General features: G+C 54.9%; 5 protein-coding genes across 5 annotated transcripts; 2 read left to right on the top strand and 3 right to left on the bottom strand.

The window, feature by feature from the left end:
* Positions 1-1,404: 1,404 nt before the first annotated feature.
* On the bottom strand, positions 1,405-1,719 carry IWZ02DRAFT_488209 (uncharacterized protein; the record flags this gene model as incomplete). The annotated part of the gene is made up of 1 exon (XM_066769439.1): positions 1,405-1,719. The coding sequence occupies one exon, from the start codon at positions 1,717-1,719 to the stop codon at positions 1,405-1,407; it is 315 nt and encodes a 104-aa protein (XP_066625238.1).
* Positions 1,720-2,797: 1,078 nt separating this feature from the next.
* On the bottom strand, positions 2,798-3,785 carry IWZ02DRAFT_180620 (uncharacterized protein). The gene is made up of 2 exons (XM_066762285.1): positions 3,071-3,785; positions 2,798-3,008 (listed from the first exon to the last, which is right to left on the bottom strand). Exons 1-2 carry the CDS (start codon positions 3,476-3,478, stop codon positions 2,880-2,882), a joined length of 537 nt encoding a protein of 178 aa, XP_066625239.1. The 5' UTR covers positions 3,479-3,785; the 3' UTR covers positions 2,798-2,879.
* A 4,890-nt stretch (positions 3,786-8,675) lies between these two features.
* IWZ02DRAFT_180664 (uncharacterized protein) lies at positions 8,676-11,368 on the top strand. The gene is made up of 2 exons (XM_066762286.1): positions 8,676-9,187; positions 9,243-11,368. Exons 1-2 carry the CDS (start codon positions 8,931-8,933, stop codon positions 11,350-11,352), a joined length of 2,367 nt encoding a protein of 788 aa, XP_066625240.1. The 5' UTR covers positions 8,676-8,930; the 3' UTR covers positions 11,353-11,368.
* A 1,720-nt stretch (positions 11,369-13,088) lies between these two features.
* IWZ02DRAFT_180721 (uncharacterized protein) lies at positions 13,089-15,230 on the bottom strand. The gene is made up of 2 exons (XM_066762287.1): positions 15,052-15,230; positions 13,089-14,990 (listed from the first exon to the last, which is right to left on the bottom strand). The coding sequence occupies exons 1-2, from the start codon at positions 15,085-15,087 to the stop codon at positions 13,134-13,136; spliced, it is 1,893 nt and encodes a 630-aa protein (XP_066625241.1). The 5' UTR covers positions 15,088-15,230; the 3' UTR covers positions 13,089-13,133.
* Positions 15,231-15,677: 447 nt separating this feature from the next.
* Positions 15,678-16,543, top strand: IWZ02DRAFT_180789 (uncharacterized protein). Its single transcript, XM_066762288.1, has 3 exons — positions 15,678-15,889; positions 15,989-16,107; positions 16,388-16,543. The coding sequence occupies exons 1-3, from the start codon at positions 15,815-15,817 to the stop codon at positions 16,455-16,457; spliced, it is 264 nt and encodes an 87-aa protein (XP_066625242.1). The 5' UTR covers positions 15,678-15,814; the 3' UTR covers positions 16,458-16,543.
* The last annotated feature ends 66 nt before the right edge of the window (positions 16,544-16,609 follow it).

Raw genomic sequence — 16,609 nt, forward strand, 5'->3', positions numbered from 1 at the left:
GTGCGCGGTCACGTCATGTCGTATAGCGTCCAGATGAGTCTTGATTGCTCGGCTTGGCCTAGCTTGGTGCTCTGCGTGGGCGCCTGGCCATTGTACGTACATACGGTAGGATGGAAGACAGGCGGGGCTGGTGTGGATGAAGATGACGAGAAGCCGGTTGAGTTGATGTGCGGTGTATTGCATGATCTATATGTGTGTGGATGGGATAGACGCGAAAGCGGCAACGCGCCGTTGGCTCTAGTGAGCCACCCAGCATTGGGAATGGCTTTCGTTGGCTGGAAACCGAATGATCCGACGGGCAAACCGAAGCGCGCAGCGCAGCATACGATTGATGGAGACGGATTCGATGGAGTGATGGAACATAGAATCAAGCAATCGAGTAGCTGGTGGCCATACTCAATACCAATCATTCCCATCCCGTAGCACACTGAGCATGCAGCAGCCAACTTGGCTTATCCCCCTCCCACCCCCTGCTGCCGTGCACCACTCCCCCTCTCAACAATACTCCCACCGGACAACGGCATCACGACGCCTCGTCGGATGGATGCGCTCACTGTCTTTCATTTGTTCGAAGGAATCGTGCCCCGGGCTCGCAGAGCGGCGGAGGCGTGGAGCAGCCCCACAACCCCACTGGTCCATCATCGTCGGCTGTCGGGAAGGCTCGGGTGAGGTCGGTGCGCTCCGGAGTAGGGAGGGGGTAATGGTACGTACATTAAAAGGCGAGGCGCCGAATAACCGCCTCTCAACGCTTTTGCGTGCTGTATCTTCTTCGTCACAGTAGTTTTTGGAGAGTTTTTTTTCCCCCTTAGTTTGTGGACGTTGCAAAGATGGGATGGGGCTAACGATGCCTCGACGAGCATTTGCTGCTGCTACTGACTGGCTTCTTCTGTCTGGGTCTAGCTCTACATGATGGCTTTATCTCTGTGGACTTGCGCTCGAGCTTGGGGAACGACGACGACAAACGGACCAACTGATGCAACAGCGGCCTGCTGAGGATGAAGACAGCAAGGAAAGAAGAGGTGGAACAAGAAAAGGGTTTATCACATATGTCGGGTGAAGCTAACGACAAGACAAGACCCCAACGGCCAAGTCATCAAAAGGTTGGAAAAAAACACAAAGAGTGTCCCAGGTCGGTCGGTCGGTCGGAACGCAACGAAACATGACGAAGAAAAAAGATCAAAGCTGACGACGGTGTAGATGACCGATCACTGAGCACCCCGACTGCGAGCACACCATCCGTTGTCTTGTCCGAGCAGTGTCTCCGTCTCATCGCCGGTTGTGCGATGCGTCATGGTAGTGTCGTTTCTGCTCAGCCAGCCCAGTCAGCACCCATCCAGACTCAACGACGACCATGTCAAGACGCCTCTGCCGTAATGAAAACTCACCTCGCGAGAGACACGAAGTCTACGAGCCCCGCAGGCTTCCACCGCCACGGCCCCTCGTGCCCAAACGCAGCAACGCGGCCACGCTGCCACGCCAGCCGTGTGATTGTCCGGCCAGGGCGCCGGCCGTTGCGGCTCCACCGACGGCGGCGGCGGATGCCCCGGGGATGGCCGTCGTGCTCGCCGACCGCGCGGCCTGGCTCTCTGCGATGCGAGCGGCGCGGCGGGGCATCACCTTGGGTCCAAAGTAGCGGAGGGGCAGGTAGGCGGCCACGCTGAAGGCGGCGGCGTTAAGACCCATGGCCACGACTTCGGACGAGGTTTGCAGGAGCACCATGGTGGGTGTTGGTGGTGTTGTTGTTTGGTTGGTGTTTTTGGCTTGTTGGATGAGATGGATGGAGTGGAGAGGGTTTGTCGAGAGCAGGTACCGGTAGGTGATGAGAAGGTTTGGTCACGAGCTAACTGGAGGGTACGCCAGTGGTAGCAGGCAAGGAGAGACCTCGCTGTTCTGGGAAGGATTAAGGATGCGTTCGGGCTGAGGCGCCGGTCGTCTTCCTGTCTGTCTGTCTGTCTGTCTGGTTGGCTTTCAGATGGCAAGCAATGAGGCAGAAGAAGAGTCCAAGAGGGGGAATAGGGAGACCTTGGTTGTCACCACATTGGTGGCACCGTCTTATAAGAAGCACATGAGCTGCAGGAGGACCATTTCACAGGGCTCCATGTCATGCCATAGGTGAGAAAGGATAGTGCGGTAGTGGCGTGAAGCACTTCCCCGCAACCCCGCACCCGCCTCCCCTGTCAGCCGTAACTACAGCCTCCAAACACCACGACGTCGTTGGCTCGACGCTGCCGCCAATTTGGCCGATCATTTCACAAAACAAGGTGCTCATTCGGACTCTCTCGTCGCAGCCCATCATCAACGCTGAGCGATCGTTCCCCTACAGCGCGAGTGACGCTGCTTTTAGCCTTGCTCGCTGCTGATTGGACGCCAGACGGTTGCTCGCTGCGAGGTTACGACTGCGGACGTGATGGTGGTGTGACTGGCGCCCCTCCCCTCCCAGCTGCGCTCCGGAATGTAAAACAACTGAGGATCGAACTATATGAAGTCTGGAGCAGCATGGCGATTGTGTGCTCTCAGCGCCCCCCTTCGCTTCTCTCTTGGGAGCTTCGCCGGCCAAGTGTCCGACAAACCTACTCTGCCATGTTCCAAAAAGGCCGGCGCTGCAGCTCTGATAAGCGCACCAAGCCCGGCCTGCTACACTCTCTTTTCATTGGCGCGTTGCGGAAGTCAAGGGGCTGCTACCCTCCACAGCCTCGCCGGCTGCTTGCGCGCGTGATGTCTGCGTATCCAAAGCGCCGACATCTTTCGACTGCTGGCCAGAGGCTGGGCCAGACTGCGTACATGTAAGTGTTGCTTTTCTTTCTTTTCACACATGCAATTGCCGGATTGGAAAACAAACTACTTTCATCCCTTCTGGCTGCGACTCCAGTACGCAATCGCTACTCCACGTGATGCACTCGCAGAGGTCCACTTGTCAAGGCACTGTTTCCAAACGAGGCATGGTATCCGGAAAGCCGGTAGGTGCGTGGGTATTGGAAACTAGGTTTGTTCCGTTTGCAGCCAAGTGTCTATGCCATCAGTCAGTCAGTCTTTCGTCGAGCACCGCACGCCTCGTGGCCTTGCTACCTGCCCGAGGACCACAAACACAGAGACGAACTTGAAAGCAATGAGAGGCAAGGCTGGAGCTTCTATTCCTCAAAGCGAACGATGACTCAACTGGCCGCCACGTTGCGGTACCTGCGCGGTCCAGCGAGGGGAAGGAATGCTGCTTTGGTTGGCATGTATCCGGACCTACATAGGCGAGCCGGCCTCTTGCAGGACGGCCTTGCTCCACGTAGCTAGCTGGCTTTGTCACTGCGGTCTCATTTACCGTTGACAACGACCACTGATGCCTCCCTTTTTGAGGAGTGCAGCCATGCGTGGTACCCACTCCCTCCCCACCCATCCACCCACCCACACACCCACTTGCCGCTGTGGGGCCGTACCATGTGCGTCTGATACACCTCCACCTCCACCTCCACCTGCTCTCTGCAGGCATGTCTTGACTTTGCCGACGAGCAACACACCTTCCGTGCTCGTCGTATGCGCGGTTGGTCGTCAGCTCCAGCCTTGTACCAGATCAATTGAAAGAGGGATCGACTCGGTGGTCAGTTGGGCTTGCTTTCATGTGCAAAGTGATACTCCAACAGTAGTGCCGGTTTCAGCAAGAGCAAGGTTGTTTTGGACCCCACATATATGGCTGCATCTATTTCGTTGCCCCGATTTCCTCTTCTTGGTTGACTCCTGCCTGAATGGACGTCCATCAAATCACAAAAAAAAAAAAAAATATTATTTGCTCACTCGCCTACACGAAGAAGAAGACGACTTTTATTTGTGATCTGTTAAATGTGACACTCCTTCTCCATGCAATGTTCGCGCGTTCTTGGTGTCCAAAATAGACCCCCATTCCGAGAAATCCCCAGCATTCTCACATCGGCCTACGCATACCACTTCCTTCCTTCCTCTCCTGCAGTCGCTCTTCAAGGCTTTCCGGAATCTCATTCGTGACGAAATAGCTATCGACGACGGGAGAGGACGACTCGCAGTGCACTGTGTCTTCCATCTCCATATCTTCTTCCATTCTCACATCTAATTGACTATTTTGCAAGCCTCATGGGCAAAAGTCACCCACCTTGGAACGAGCCATCGGGTAGAGCAGTCATTCACATGATTGGAAAAATGGCTCTGGTTGGGCTGGTGAACAGACAAGGCTCTCTCTCTGTTGCATCTTTTCGTTTAAGTCTCCCGCCCAGCTTGCTTTTTCATTTTCAATTTTATTTTTTTCATTTTTATTTCTCTTCAATGAGGTGATCTGGTATTCACGTTGTTCAGTCAGCACTGCGCACCACTAACACTACAAGGGAGGTGCCGAGGAAAAAGACATGCACGACCAAGCTCTTTCCCAGCATTATCAACATGCTAAAATGCACATCAAAAGCGTCTGAAATCAAGGAGATAGAAGCGAAGAGAATCTACACCGTCTTTGGCGAGCTTTATGCTTGTCGAGACAAGAAGCACTCCCTCAGCAACATCAACAGCTCAGCAATGGGGGGTGGGGCGAGGGAATAGATGGGGGTCCAACAGACCTTGACCATCCATCCCCCTTCTTCGAAAAAAAAGACAAACCACCAAGCGAAACGGTCGCGCTAGGATTCGACCTCGTGGCTCCATCTCGCCGCCAACAGAAGAAACAACAGGTTCGGAGACTAATGGGAAGACAGTGTCGTCGTCGTCGATTCGTTGGGCCCTGCTCACCTCACATCTACCCTGTAGATGAGGAGAAAAGGGGGGGGGGGGGGGGGGGGGCAAAGGATTGAGAATTGTCGAATTCATCGTGTTGTATGTGCGGAATCCGATTCCGACACGATGGTCGTGGCTCTTCTTCGGAAAGGGCGAGAGGGCGTGCTGTGCTAGTTTTAGCAGATGGATCAGGGAAGCCTTGTCATTCCTAACCTTTTGTGGGTGTGTCAATGCGCTAGCAAATCGCTTTTTCCCATGCAGCACCACTCTGTTCCCTTCTCCATTCCCAAACGCCTGCCACTCGCGACGCGGACTGTTAAACATCACCACCTCTCCTATATCTCGATCTTTCCCTTGCCATCTCAAAACCAAATGATCATCCTGTTAAAATAGCCAAAAAAAAAAAAAAAAAAAAAAACCTCGACCAAACCCTACGACTAGTCACCAAATCAAAAGCCACGCACGCATTCAACTACCTACCTATCCATCCATTCCAGTCCAGAAAATCTAGACCGCCGCACCCGTTTCTTCCTCTCCTCGTAGGCTACCACGAGTCTGACTGCCACAAGGCAGGCAAACAGATAGATGTAGATCTAAAAATAGCCGGCGAGTATCTTCTGGAGTTGAGGATGGCAGGGGGGGAAAGGGCAAGAAGAAAAGGACGTGGAAGTGGCAGATTTTTAGCTTTTGGGTCATGGTCGTTCATTCATACAAATACAAATTGCCGATTGTGGTCGATGGATGATGGAATCGAGAGCATTGGCGTCCGTCCGGCGTCTGTCACTTTTTGTGATTGGGGCGTTTTGCCCCATATCTGCCCGTCTGCCTGTTTGCCTGCCTGTCTGCCTGACTGACCGACTGGCTAGATTTTGCGTTGGTTGGTTGGATTGCATGTAATCAGGCAAGTGGATCTGATGTCTGCCTACCTACCTGGCTCCCTGTTCAATCTCATGTCTGTCTGTCTCCATGCCAACCAGCATCAGCACCTCGCCGCCTCTGCCTCTGCCTCTGCCTCTGCTGATTCCACACATACAAAAATGACAACGACGATGTTGATGACGTTGTCGCCGTCGCCGTCGCCTCGGCGCCGGGTTTGCCGTCCACGCCGTATTCGACGTACGGACTCGCCGCCGGATGTGGCGAGGAGGCGGCGTGTGTAAACAAACAGGCAGAAGGACAGACATACAGACATACAGACTGATGAGTGGGCAAAGGGCAAGGTTGGCAGTCAAGCGTTCACAACAGATGCTTGGATTCTTGATGAGGCGGGCTGGCTACATGTAGCTGGGTGGGCTGGGTTGATGTTCGGTCCAAGTTGGGTTTTCTTCCCGCATGCCTGCCTGCGTGCCTGCCTGCGTGCCTTTCTACCTACCTGTATTAATGGCAGCGGTTGTGAGTGGTTGGTTGGTTGGTTGGTTGGTGAGTTGGTTACTTGATTGATCATTCATCGGTTAGTTGGATGGAGGCTGCCAGGTCAACAGCCACAGCCTCGCCTCATATAAAAAAAAAAAAAAAAAAAAAAAAAAAGTGCCGTAACTGTGTGTATGCTTGAACGGCAAGGCAAGACAAGGCAGCGCAGTGTAGGGCAGGACAGCACGGCGCAAACGTGTTTGCCTGGCTAGCTGGCTTGGTGGCTGCCGAAGACGAGACTGCCCGGCAGGCTAGCGAGAAAGGCGTGCGAGCCTTTAGAGGCGAGGCAGCACTTTCCGTCTCGTCTCGTCTGTCAGCCTCGTTTTTTTTTTTTTCATGTAGCTTTGCTCTTGGCTGTCTTGCCTTGGTTTGGGCATGCGTGCGTGCGTGCAAAAAAGGGGGGGATGGGGAGAGATGAACAGAGAGGGCGAGTGAGGGCGACGACAGGAGACGGACAGACGATCAGGAGGAGCCAACACCGGACGCCATGAGACAACAGATGAGCTTGGCGTGAGCAACGACGACGACGACGACGACAAGGCATACACGATCAGGCTGCCTAAGAAGAAACAGAAGAATGAAGAGGATGATGAGTTGGTGGTGGTGACGGGCTTCTAGAAACAACAGGTCATCGACGCCCATGCGACAGGTCACAACAAAGCGCAGAAGGCAGAACGCAGCAGCAATGTTAACGGGCTGCCGTGTGTATGTGTGTGTGTGTGTGTGTGTGTATGGGTGTAAGTGGGTGTAAGAAAGTGTGGATCAGGCCTAGGCCAGTAGGAGCAGCAGCAGGCCAAGCCAAGGCAAAAAAGCAAAACAAAAAAAAAAAAAAATTTGAAGCAAACGACAAGCGACGAAGACGAAGACGACGACGACGACGAGAAGCATGTGGCGGCAGCAGAAGGAGGAGAATCCCTTCACGAAGGCGGCCGCCCGCGGGGGCCAAAAGGGCTTCTTCAATCGAGCCGCAGTTTGGTTGGTTGGTTGGTTGGATGGTTGGTTGGTTGGTGGTTTTGGTGACGAGCAGCAGTAGCACCCTGCGCCGCCGCCGCCCCGCCAGGAAGAAGAGGAGGATGAGGAAGAGGCCGCCCACATCATACTTCTCTGGCTGGCTGGCTGGCTGGCTGGCTGGGGCTATCTATCTTTGCCTCCATGTTGAGTGACCCGTCAGCGTGGTTCCATTCTACCGTGCGTGCTGCTCTGCTTGCACGCACCACTGACCCACATGAGCCACGCCCTTTCCCCTCTATCCGATCCTGTTGCGGCACGGGGTGTGGGGTGATGATAATACGGCATGACGAGACGACGGGAGACACAGAGTGTGCTTGCTTGCTCGCTGCCTCATCCGCTCGCGCGCGCGTAGTAGCTACACAGGACCGACTTCTGCACTTGTGACCAAGAGTCGCTTAGTTAAGAAGGCCGGTCAAGCTTTACGTGTGTGCTTGTGTTCTGAGAGTACGCAAGGCGCACAGCAGCAGCAGCAGCAGCATCAGCAGCAGCGAACAGTGGTGTCGGAGACAGCTCGGAGTCGAGCAGCGAAACCGGGGTCGGCCGTGGCAAGTCGGGCAATTTTAGTTTGCAGATGGGCGAAAGATGCGAGACACATGTGTCGCTCGAGCTGCTGAGCAACCCTGAGTCGGGCAAAAAGAACGAGATGGAGATCAGATTGACTTGACCGTGGGGGTTAATCTGGCGGAGAATAAGAAAAGACTTCCACATGGCACGGACAGCCACCACAGCTTAGATGGAATGTGACGAAGCAAGGTAAGGCAAGGCAAGGCAAGGCAAGGCAAGGCAAGGAATCGGCGGGGCAGAGTTACACGACTCTCTGATAATCTGACATGCAGAGTGAGTTGGAGAGAGAAGATAGCAGACATTTTCTAACAAACAAACAAACAAACAAACAAGCAGTTTAAAAGCTACATAGAATAGGGCTGGGACAAGGAAGGCGACCGGTGAGGGGAGGAGCGTATGGATGGATGGATGGATGGATGGATCGAGGTTGAATCCAATGGGGGCCAAGTTCGCTAGGCCAGATGGGGCAAAGAATACGAGTGACTGGTGGTAAAGTACAGTAAATCAAAAGGTAAAGTTGGGGGCTGCCCTGTATTGTACTGTACTGTACTGTACTGTACTGTGCTGTGCTGCCCTGCACTGCACCCAGAGAGACAGACAGACAAACATCCGATGGGCATTGCCAGGCAGCAGCGGGCGTGACGGGAAGGCAACCAACGCCCGCCGGATCTGTTCGTCTTCATCTTTCTCTTTCTCTTTCTCTTCCTCTTCCTCATCCTCTTCTTCTCCCTCTTCCTCCTCGCCGCCCAGCCTTGTTCAATTGCCTACTACCTACCTACCTACCCACCTACCTACCTACCTACCTACCTTACCTCACTTCTCGCTCCCGTCCCCCGGCCGCAGTCGCCTGCCTGTCTGCCTGCCCTGCCCTGCCTGGCCCGTCGTCACTGTCATCATCATCATCCTCCTCCTCCTCCTCCTCCTCCTCCTCGACGAATTACCTACATCTGACACGCCTCTCCCGTCCTTCGCTCTCCGTCTCTATATCTCCTCCTCCCGGCCTGCCTTGTTTTGTTCTCCCAAGTCCTCGTCGTCCTTTTTCCGCCCCCATCCTCGACCGGCCCGAGCCCACCAAGTCCCGTGCGCCATCGACGTCAGTCCCTCCCTCACTCTCTCCGGATGCTTCGTCGGTAGGCCCAAACACGGGTCGTCAAATCCTCAACCCGGCTGCATGCGACCCTACGATCTGCGCCGACTACGACTGTTGAAATTCGGACTGTAACGAAATGAACGAGGCTCTCGATTTTTCTACTCGCTACACGAGACATTTGAGAGCCCATCCGCCCCCCAAAGCTCCTCCCCTCACCACCTCCTTTGACTCTCTCGCCTGTCCTTACTGCGACGCCCCCGTCTTGTTCGACCACTTCGACTCGTTGTTGAACCATGTGCGCCACGACCACCGCTCGCAGATTTCCGGTTCCGGCCTGAGAGAGGGCAACCCCCAGTCCACCCAGCTGCTTCGCGCCGAGGCCCTGCACAAAGCGTGAGCTTGAGCCCATCTGCCCAAACCCTGTTGCCTTTTACTCACCGGTCCACAGAAAAACTCTGCCGGCTGCCCAGCAACAGCCTCGAAAATATGCAGGCCCTCATTCGCAGCAGTCGACTCCGGACATCAACCGTCTGACTCTCGACGCGTCCGCCAGTGCACCGCCGCCACCAACCACGCGCCTTGCTGACGACTTTGCCCGTGCCAAGCCGTCTTCGCGCAATCCCCTGCACTTCCAGCATGCTGCCCGAAAAGGCGGCGTCATGGGCGCTGAGCACCCAGAGCCCGTCATTGTAGACATGGACATGGATCAGGATTACCAGACTGCCATTCCACTTGCCTACCATGAAAAGACTTCTTTCGTGTCCAACAAACCCCCAGACACGCCATCTCCGTCAATATCCGAGTCTTCTGCTCCTCCGCTTTCAAAGTCGCCGAGAGGGTCGTCCTTGTCGTCGGATTCTCGATGGCCGGGTCTAGTTTTGCAACCCGATTCGAGACCAATCTCGCAGGAGCAGCTGGCCGCCGAAGTCAAGAGCATCTATGCCGGTCTCACCATGGTCGAGTCCAAGTGCATACACGTCGACAAGGCCCAAGCCCAGGCTGAGAGAGACCCCGTCTCAGGTCGTCATCCCCCTCTTGCACCTGACCATTGGCAAGCTCTCATCGCCTTGCACAGGACGCTTCTCAACGAGCACCACGACTTTTTTCTGGCCTCGCAACATCCTTCGGCCAGTCCTGCCCTTCGTCGCCTGGCTGCCAAGTATTCGATGCCCGCACGCATGTGGAAGCACGGCATACATTCCTTTTTAGAACTTCTCAGGCATCGCCTGCCAGAATCGCTCGAGTACATGCTGACTTTCATCTATCTCGCGTATCAAATGATGGCCTTGCTCTACGAGACGGTTCCTGCATTTGAGGATACCTGGATAGAATGCCTTGGCGACTTGGGTCGTTATCGTATGGCCATTGAAGACGAAGACTTGCGCGATCGAGAAACCTGGGCTGGAGTGGCGAGGTTTTGGTACAGTAAAGCCGCGGACAAGAGCCCTTCCGTGGGCCGTCTTTACCATCATCTTGCGATTCTCGCAAGGCCTCATGCTTTGCAGCAACTTTACTTCTATTGCCGCTCGCTCACGTGCGTTCATCCCTTCATGAGCGCGCGAGAATCCATCATGACACTTTTTGATCCGATTCTTGGCCGTCAGAGCACAGCCTATTCTCATTCGTTTCCCGTCGAAACTAGTTTTGTAAGAGCACACGGATTGCTGTTCGAAAGAGGACCCTCCTGGCGCGACAGCTTCGACCAAGCAGTCCAAGAGTTTACACGGCAACTGGACAGCGCCATTGGCCGTTACACCTCCAAGTGGAAGGAGCTCGGCGCCTACATCGCCATGGCAAACATTGCCGGCCTTTTCGACTACGGCACCGAAAGCAACCACTTAAGACGGGCGTTTTCTGCCCAAGTACATAGGATAATCAACGAACGCCACGACAAAACGACTGAGCGCCAAAATGCAAACCAGCACACACCTTCGACCAGCGAACTTCCCCTGGACTCTCTGGAGCTCGACCTCGACGCCACTCTTGCCCTGCCGCAGGCTTGCCGTCTACTTTTCGACACGCTTGACGTCGTCCTTCGGCGATTCGGAGACAAGAACGTCTTGACGCATTTGCACGTTTTGCTTGCCTTTCTCACGCAGGTCGCTTCGCTTCCCAACAATACAATGTATATTTTCTCGCAGGCCCAGTGGAACGACTTGGCCTTCTTCCTCAACACCTTGGCCAGAGCAGACCCCATTTGCCCCGAAGTCGAATCTGCAGTATTCCTTCGCGAGGTGCACGAGGACGGCCGGCCGCTCCCCGAAGACTACCTCATCCGCGGGCAGCTCTGGGCACACGCCTACTACCCCGAGGGTTGGTTCGACGGCAGTCGCGACGAGGAAGAGAGGGTGCTGGAGCTGGCCAGCACGGTCAAGAGCCGCACGGAGCGCATCATGTGGCTCGGCATCCGCCTTGCCCAAGCCAACCGCGGCCTGCAGTACGATTTTAATAGTCACGCGTGGAGCGCAACAACAACAACAACAACAACCAAGCCCAACGCCCAAGAAGCTTCACCGCATCATCCGGCGGAGTCGATGGACGTGGATATGGATGCATAGGGTTTTCTCCCACCAACCCGCATACCCTTCCTCTACCTCCCCGACGGATACTTAATTTTTTCCCTTGCAGGTTCCATTTTCTGCTCTTCAGCGCTTGGCTCATGGAATGTTGGACAAAAAGTATTTCTTTGCACGCATTGTTGTCGGGCGGCGGAACCTGACACGGGGATGTTGGAGGAGGAGGAGGTGGTGGTGACATGAGGATGATGAGAGAAATGGGGACGGGACAAAACGTGGCGAGGGATGATGGCGCGGCACCAAAGCATTTAGACACACACATGTACAGATGCACATACACTCATGGTAGAATGGCGTTAAATGACGGCAGCAGTAGCAGTAGCAGCAGGCATCTGATATCTGTCTGTCTGACTGACCGTCGCCGTCGCTTGCTGTAGTTGATGTATAATAATGAGTACATAATCATCATCATCATCATCATCATCATCATCATCATCACCGTCTTCAACGTTCAGTTTATTTTCTTCCGTGAACTGGGCTTGTGAATGAGTGAGTGAGTGAGTGAGTGAATGAGTGGATAAGATGCATCAATGGTTACATACGTACCCAAGTAAATGACCAAACATCCGCCTCACCACCTACCTACATGTACCTACCTCCTCATTCACCTACCTACGTCGAATGCACGGACGCGCATGTGCATACGACTCGGCTTCGACCGTAAACTCGTTGACGCCAACGAGGCGGAGGCCGCCGCGGGCGCCTTGTTTTCATGCATGCATCCATGCATGCATCCATCACTCTCCTCTTACTTTTTCGTTCGATTGTTCGATTGTTCATATTCGTACCACAAATCGAACCGCACTCACGCTTTTGCTGTGTGGGAGCCGATGGAAAGTCGGTGGGTGAGGTGAGAGGGTAACCGGTAGCCATGTACGTCGGATCGGTAGGCAGGAGGAAGGCAAAGTGGTGGATGGCTGATAAGGAGCGACGGCAGGTGAGTGTGACGGCGACGGTGGGTGGGTGGGTGGGTGGTGGTGGCGGATGAGCATAGCGTAGGTGCCTAGATGGGTATCTTTTGCGCAACAAGAGTGAAGAAAGAGTAGGAAAGGGAGAGAGGGCTGGCGGCGTGAACGACCGACCGACCGGCCAATTGTGTCGCTGGTCTGAAGTAGACAGAGACGAGGCACCATCGTGACTCAGATGACTGCCGGGTCAGACGTGAGATGTACTACGTAAACAAACGAGGGAGACGTCAAGTGTCGCTTGGGTCCGGCTGGCACGGTCTGCAGCCATGCCGGCATTTGCACGACGACGACAACGACAACAACGACAACGGCTAGATGAATGTCGCTCATGCTCTGATTACTACTGCTTGTTGCCTGCTCCCGGGGATTGAGAAGGAGAAGAAAAGGAAGAGGAAAAAGAGGACGAAAAGAAACGAAGAAAAGAATCGAAAAAAAAAGAGGATACAGGGTATCTACACTACTACGACGACGGCCAAGCTAGCAAGTGGTTGGTTGGAGAGGGGCGTGTCAGGAAGCGACGGTAGTAGTGGGCGCAAACATAGCAGAAGCAAGAAAAAGAGGCCCAAAGTGCCCGAAGATGATGGGAGCAAAAAAACCGCGCAATCCCGAGCCCGAAATCTTTCTCTTCTCTCCCCTTTTTTTCTTCGGCGACTGACAAAGTTGAGCAAGAAGGAAAAAACACACAGAGTTCCCGGAAGCGAATGACAGATGAGTGGTATCGTGTGGTGCCATGTAGTAGTGGTCGTGGTGGTAGTAGTCGTAGGATGTGCAACAGTGCGCGATTAGTACCAGCAATTAGTACCGCACGACGGGTGCGCCTGCAACCTCGTCTGGGATTATGATGCCGCCTTTGACGCCGTTCTTTTCAATCTCGTCCATCCAGTTCTCGTTCTTCCTGTCCTTCTTGTTGCCAAGGAGAAGACTGCTAAAGGCCTTTTTCAAACCCCGCATGTTGTGCGAAGAGTTGGTTGTTGAGTTCGTCTTGATCTCGACCTTGTTCTTGTACTGTGATGTGTCCACTGCCGCGAGTGGTGAAGTGACCTCGGGAGTGATCTTTTTACTAAAATTGGGTGCCTCGCTGTTGTTGATTTGCTCGACGCTAATTTTCATGCTTGGTTTGCGGCTGGGCTCTGCTTCGTCTTGACCGTGACCGCTGTCCACCAGTGACGGATTGCTCTTGTTGCCGTCTACTTTCGGCTTGCCCCCGTAGCGCATGGCTGACACGACTCTATCGAGATCAACTTTGCCCATGTCACGAACTTCAGTCTCACCCCGAGGCCCAAAGTGCATCGACACTTCGGATTCGGTACTTATGTTCCGCCTGCCGTTCTTTGGACGCGGCATGGGTGGCTTGTGCGCATTAGGCTCGACCGGGCGCTGCCTTGTCTTTTCGGAAGACTGTATTCGCTGATTCTGATCCTTCCTTGGCCGCACTTTGGGAGCTTGCATCAGGTTTGCAATGTGGGTTGGGTTTGTCGGTTTAGCTTGCGCGTCGGCCTCGGTTTCTGAGCCTTTCCACTGATCAAGACTAGGAAGAGGAGGCAGTTCTCGGTTAAGATTGATCTCCTTCTTGCTGTCGCAGGCCTTGTCCGTGCGACCGAACGTACTAGCACGACGGCTGCTGATGCTTTCCTGGCTTGGTTTTCGTTGAAATCCCCAGCTTCGCCATCCGTGGGATGGAGGTGGTTGGGTGCCAAGAGCGTCAGAGTTTCTGCTCCAAAGGGATTCCCTGGAGGTGGTCCGACTTATTATCGACGATCCTGGTCGGAAGTAGTCTCGAATCTCCGATCGAACACTCCTTGAAATGCTGCCAGACCTACGTGGTTCCCTTTGTGGTTGCGTCTGAGCGGTAGATTGTTCCTTCAGACGTTTGCCCTCCTCACGCATCCACGACACAGCAGCTGCCTCGGTTTTGGTAGCGTCTTCGTCGCATGATATGTGATGTGAGTTTCGCTTGGACGCGATTGACAGAGGCTCGGCTGAAGTCATGGCTGTCGAACCAAACTGCCGCTGGATGTCCGTTGAGCCGCTCAACGGCGTCGAGTAGTTGGAGTCGGGTGATTCAGGATCCCGCGCCAGATGGCCTGTCCCCGGTCTCTCGCGGGCACCATCTTTGGCTGTGCTGCGGCCTAAGGGCTTCTCTCGCTTTGAATCGACGGTGCGTTCCGACGGCCGGAACTCTCTTTTGGCAACCTTTGTGTCTGCTTCGGACAATGGCCTGGGCTGCGGCGGGTGCTTTGGGGTGTCGTCTGCGGGAAGGAGGTCCTTCAAAGCCGCGTCCGGCCTGTACGCGTACACGTTGGGCGCGAGCTGCGCGAAAGGGTCAGAGTGTTGTTTCTCGCGCCGTGCTCCATTCTTTGCGTCGACAGCGGCTTCCTGCTCGGCCTTGCGTTTGTTCCACTCGGCTCCGGCAGCTTTCCTCGCCCTGTACAAAGCCTGCGTCTCGGCCTTTTGTTCAGCAGCTTGGGCGGCGGCGGCTACGCCATAGGAATTGTCGGTGTGGGTTAAGATGGCTTCGCAAGCAGCGCGGAGCTCAGACTCGAGCTTTTGGGAAAGGATGCGGCGGTTTACGTGAGGAGAGAGAGGCGTAATGATGTCGCGTGTAGCCAGAGCGTCCTTGAGAGCCTTGGTCTCGGCCTTGGTCGCCACCTTCTGGGTCGGGTCATGGTGAGCGGCAGACATGGCGGGAGAGGATGAGGACAAGAAGGCTTACAAGAGGCGCCAGGTTGAGGGAAAACTTCCTCTTCATGGCTCAGGCGGGCGGACCGAGCGAGCGGCTCGGGTGGTAAATAGCGTGGCGGCGGGCGGAGAGATGGAAACGGAACAGGTGAGACGGTTTGTGGGTGGGGGGAGGTTGGATTGGGTGTGAAAGACAGACCTGGGGGGGGGGGGGGGGGGCCGCCAAGTGGATGAAACTGGACTGAACTGGGTTGGGGGGAGGCGGGCATGTTTATGGGTACGGGACGGGAGCTGGGTCTGGCTGGGTCTGGGTACGGGTGGGAAAGAAGAGGTCTCGACGTGGAAGCCTCGCTTGGCCCTGGAGCCCTGGAGCCCTGGAGCCCTGGAGCCCTGGAGCCCTGGAGTGACCGGCGCCACCACCTCCACCTCCACCTCCACCTCCACCATCCATCCATCCATCCATCCTCCTGTCCTCCTGTCCTCCTCCACAAACTAACGACCGCTGACTACCTAGTTATGTGACTACCGAACGCCCCCATCGCACAATCCTCTGCGGCTGTCGCCGTCTATCTTTGGATCTTCGCATTCCTCGGCACCGACAATCCCACGACTCTCTCCTCTCCTCTCCTCTACTCTCTCTCTCTCTCTCTCTCTCTTTGCATTGCATCGCAGGGGCAACCACCCGCTCCTCTGCAGCTAGCTACCCTTGGCCCGACTGCAATAATCACTCCGAGTTTGCTTGTCATCCCCACCGACAAGCTTCGACTAGCTCCCGCCGCACGCCCGTTACCTCTGTCATGCTCTCTCTCTCTTGTCTTGCCTTGCTGCACTCTGTCCTGTCTCTACCAACATCCGCCCGACTCCTATCAATGGTCGAGTCCCTCCCTGGTCAAACCCGATCTACCCAGACAGGTTCTGTTCTTTCGTCATCTTCAAGACATGCCGCTCATGTTTCTTTTTTCTCACGGCAGATAATACGACCTTCCTCCCGTCAGCCTGCCCCCAAACACTCTGACGTGACGCCGTTGCTCCATCAGTCCGGCTGTCACGTTTGCGGCACTTGCCACCAACAATTCGTCGACGTTCCAAGGTTTGACACCATCTAGATGCTCATCGATAAGGCATCTCATTTAGGCTGCGGCTGGGATTGAAAGCCTTTTGCGCGGGAATGGCGAGCTCACTCGACAACTTCCTAGTTCCCTGCCAGGAACCATGCATCCCACATCTGCCCATGCCCTTTTGAGAGGTCCACATCACAGGTGCTGTCTGCGATGCCATCGTCCTATGCACATGTTGGTCGTGCATATCCCACGACACCGCGTCATGACGCCGTCTTTCCTTTTGCAACACCTCCCACTGACATGAAACAGCTCAATCGTCAAGACACAGCTTCTCCCAAATCATAACAACCACAGGCCCGCCCGCTATCTCGTTTGCTAGGTCTCTCAAGGGTGCTTGTCAGCATCCAGTCACAAGGCGGGATCTCAAAGCGGGGGTTTGTTTTGCTTCCAAGATCGCATATCTCTGTATATTACTCCAAGGCCAGCTCCGGTCCGATTCCTCAGCTCCCATCATCATCATCATCATCATCA

Source organism: Phyllosticta citriasiana, assembly GCF_038021145.1.
Source record: "Phyllosticta citriasiana strain CBS 120426 chromosome Unknown IWZ02scaffold_3, whole genome shotgun sequence".
Taxonomy (NCBI): Eukaryota; Fungi; Ascomycota; class Dothideomycetes; order Botryosphaeriales; family Phyllostictaceae; genus Phyllosticta; species Phyllosticta citriasiana.

Coding starts and splice junctions, on each gene's coding strand:
- IWZ02DRAFT_180620 (XM_066762285.1), bottom strand. CDS start 3,478: ATGCCTGCAGAGAGCAGGTGGAGGTGGAGGTGGAGGTGTATCAGACGC. Junction 3,009..3,070: donor TCTGTGTTTGTGGTCCTCGG/GCAGGTAGCAAG, acceptor CTGATGGCATAG/ACACTTGGCTGCAAACGGAA.
- IWZ02DRAFT_180664 (XM_066762286.1), top strand. CDS start 8,931: ATGAACGAGGCTCTCGATTTTTCTACTCGCTACACGAGACATTTGAGA. Junction 9,188..9,242: donor GCCGAGGCCCTGCACAAAGC/GTGAGCTTGAGC, acceptor ACCGGTCCACAG/AAAAACTCTGCCGGCTGCCC.
- IWZ02DRAFT_180721 (XM_066762287.1), bottom strand. CDS start 15,087: ATGAAGAGGAAGTTTTCCCTCAACCTGGCGCCTCTT. Junction 14,991..15,051: donor CCCTCAACCTGGCGCCTCTT/GTAAGCCTTCTT, acceptor GACCCGACCCAG/AAGGTGGCGACCAAGGCCGA.
- IWZ02DRAFT_180789 (XM_066762288.1), top strand. CDS start 15,815: ATGCTCTCTCTCTCTTGTCTTGCCTTGCTGCACTCTGTCCTGTCTCTA. Junction 15,890..15,988: donor CCGCCCGACTCCTATCAATG/GTCGAGTCCCTC, acceptor TTCTCACGGCAG/ATAATACGACCTTCCTCCCG. Junction 16,108..16,387: donor CAATTCGTCGACGTTCCAAG/GTTTGACACCAT, acceptor GACATGAAACAG/CTCAATCGTCAAGACACAGC.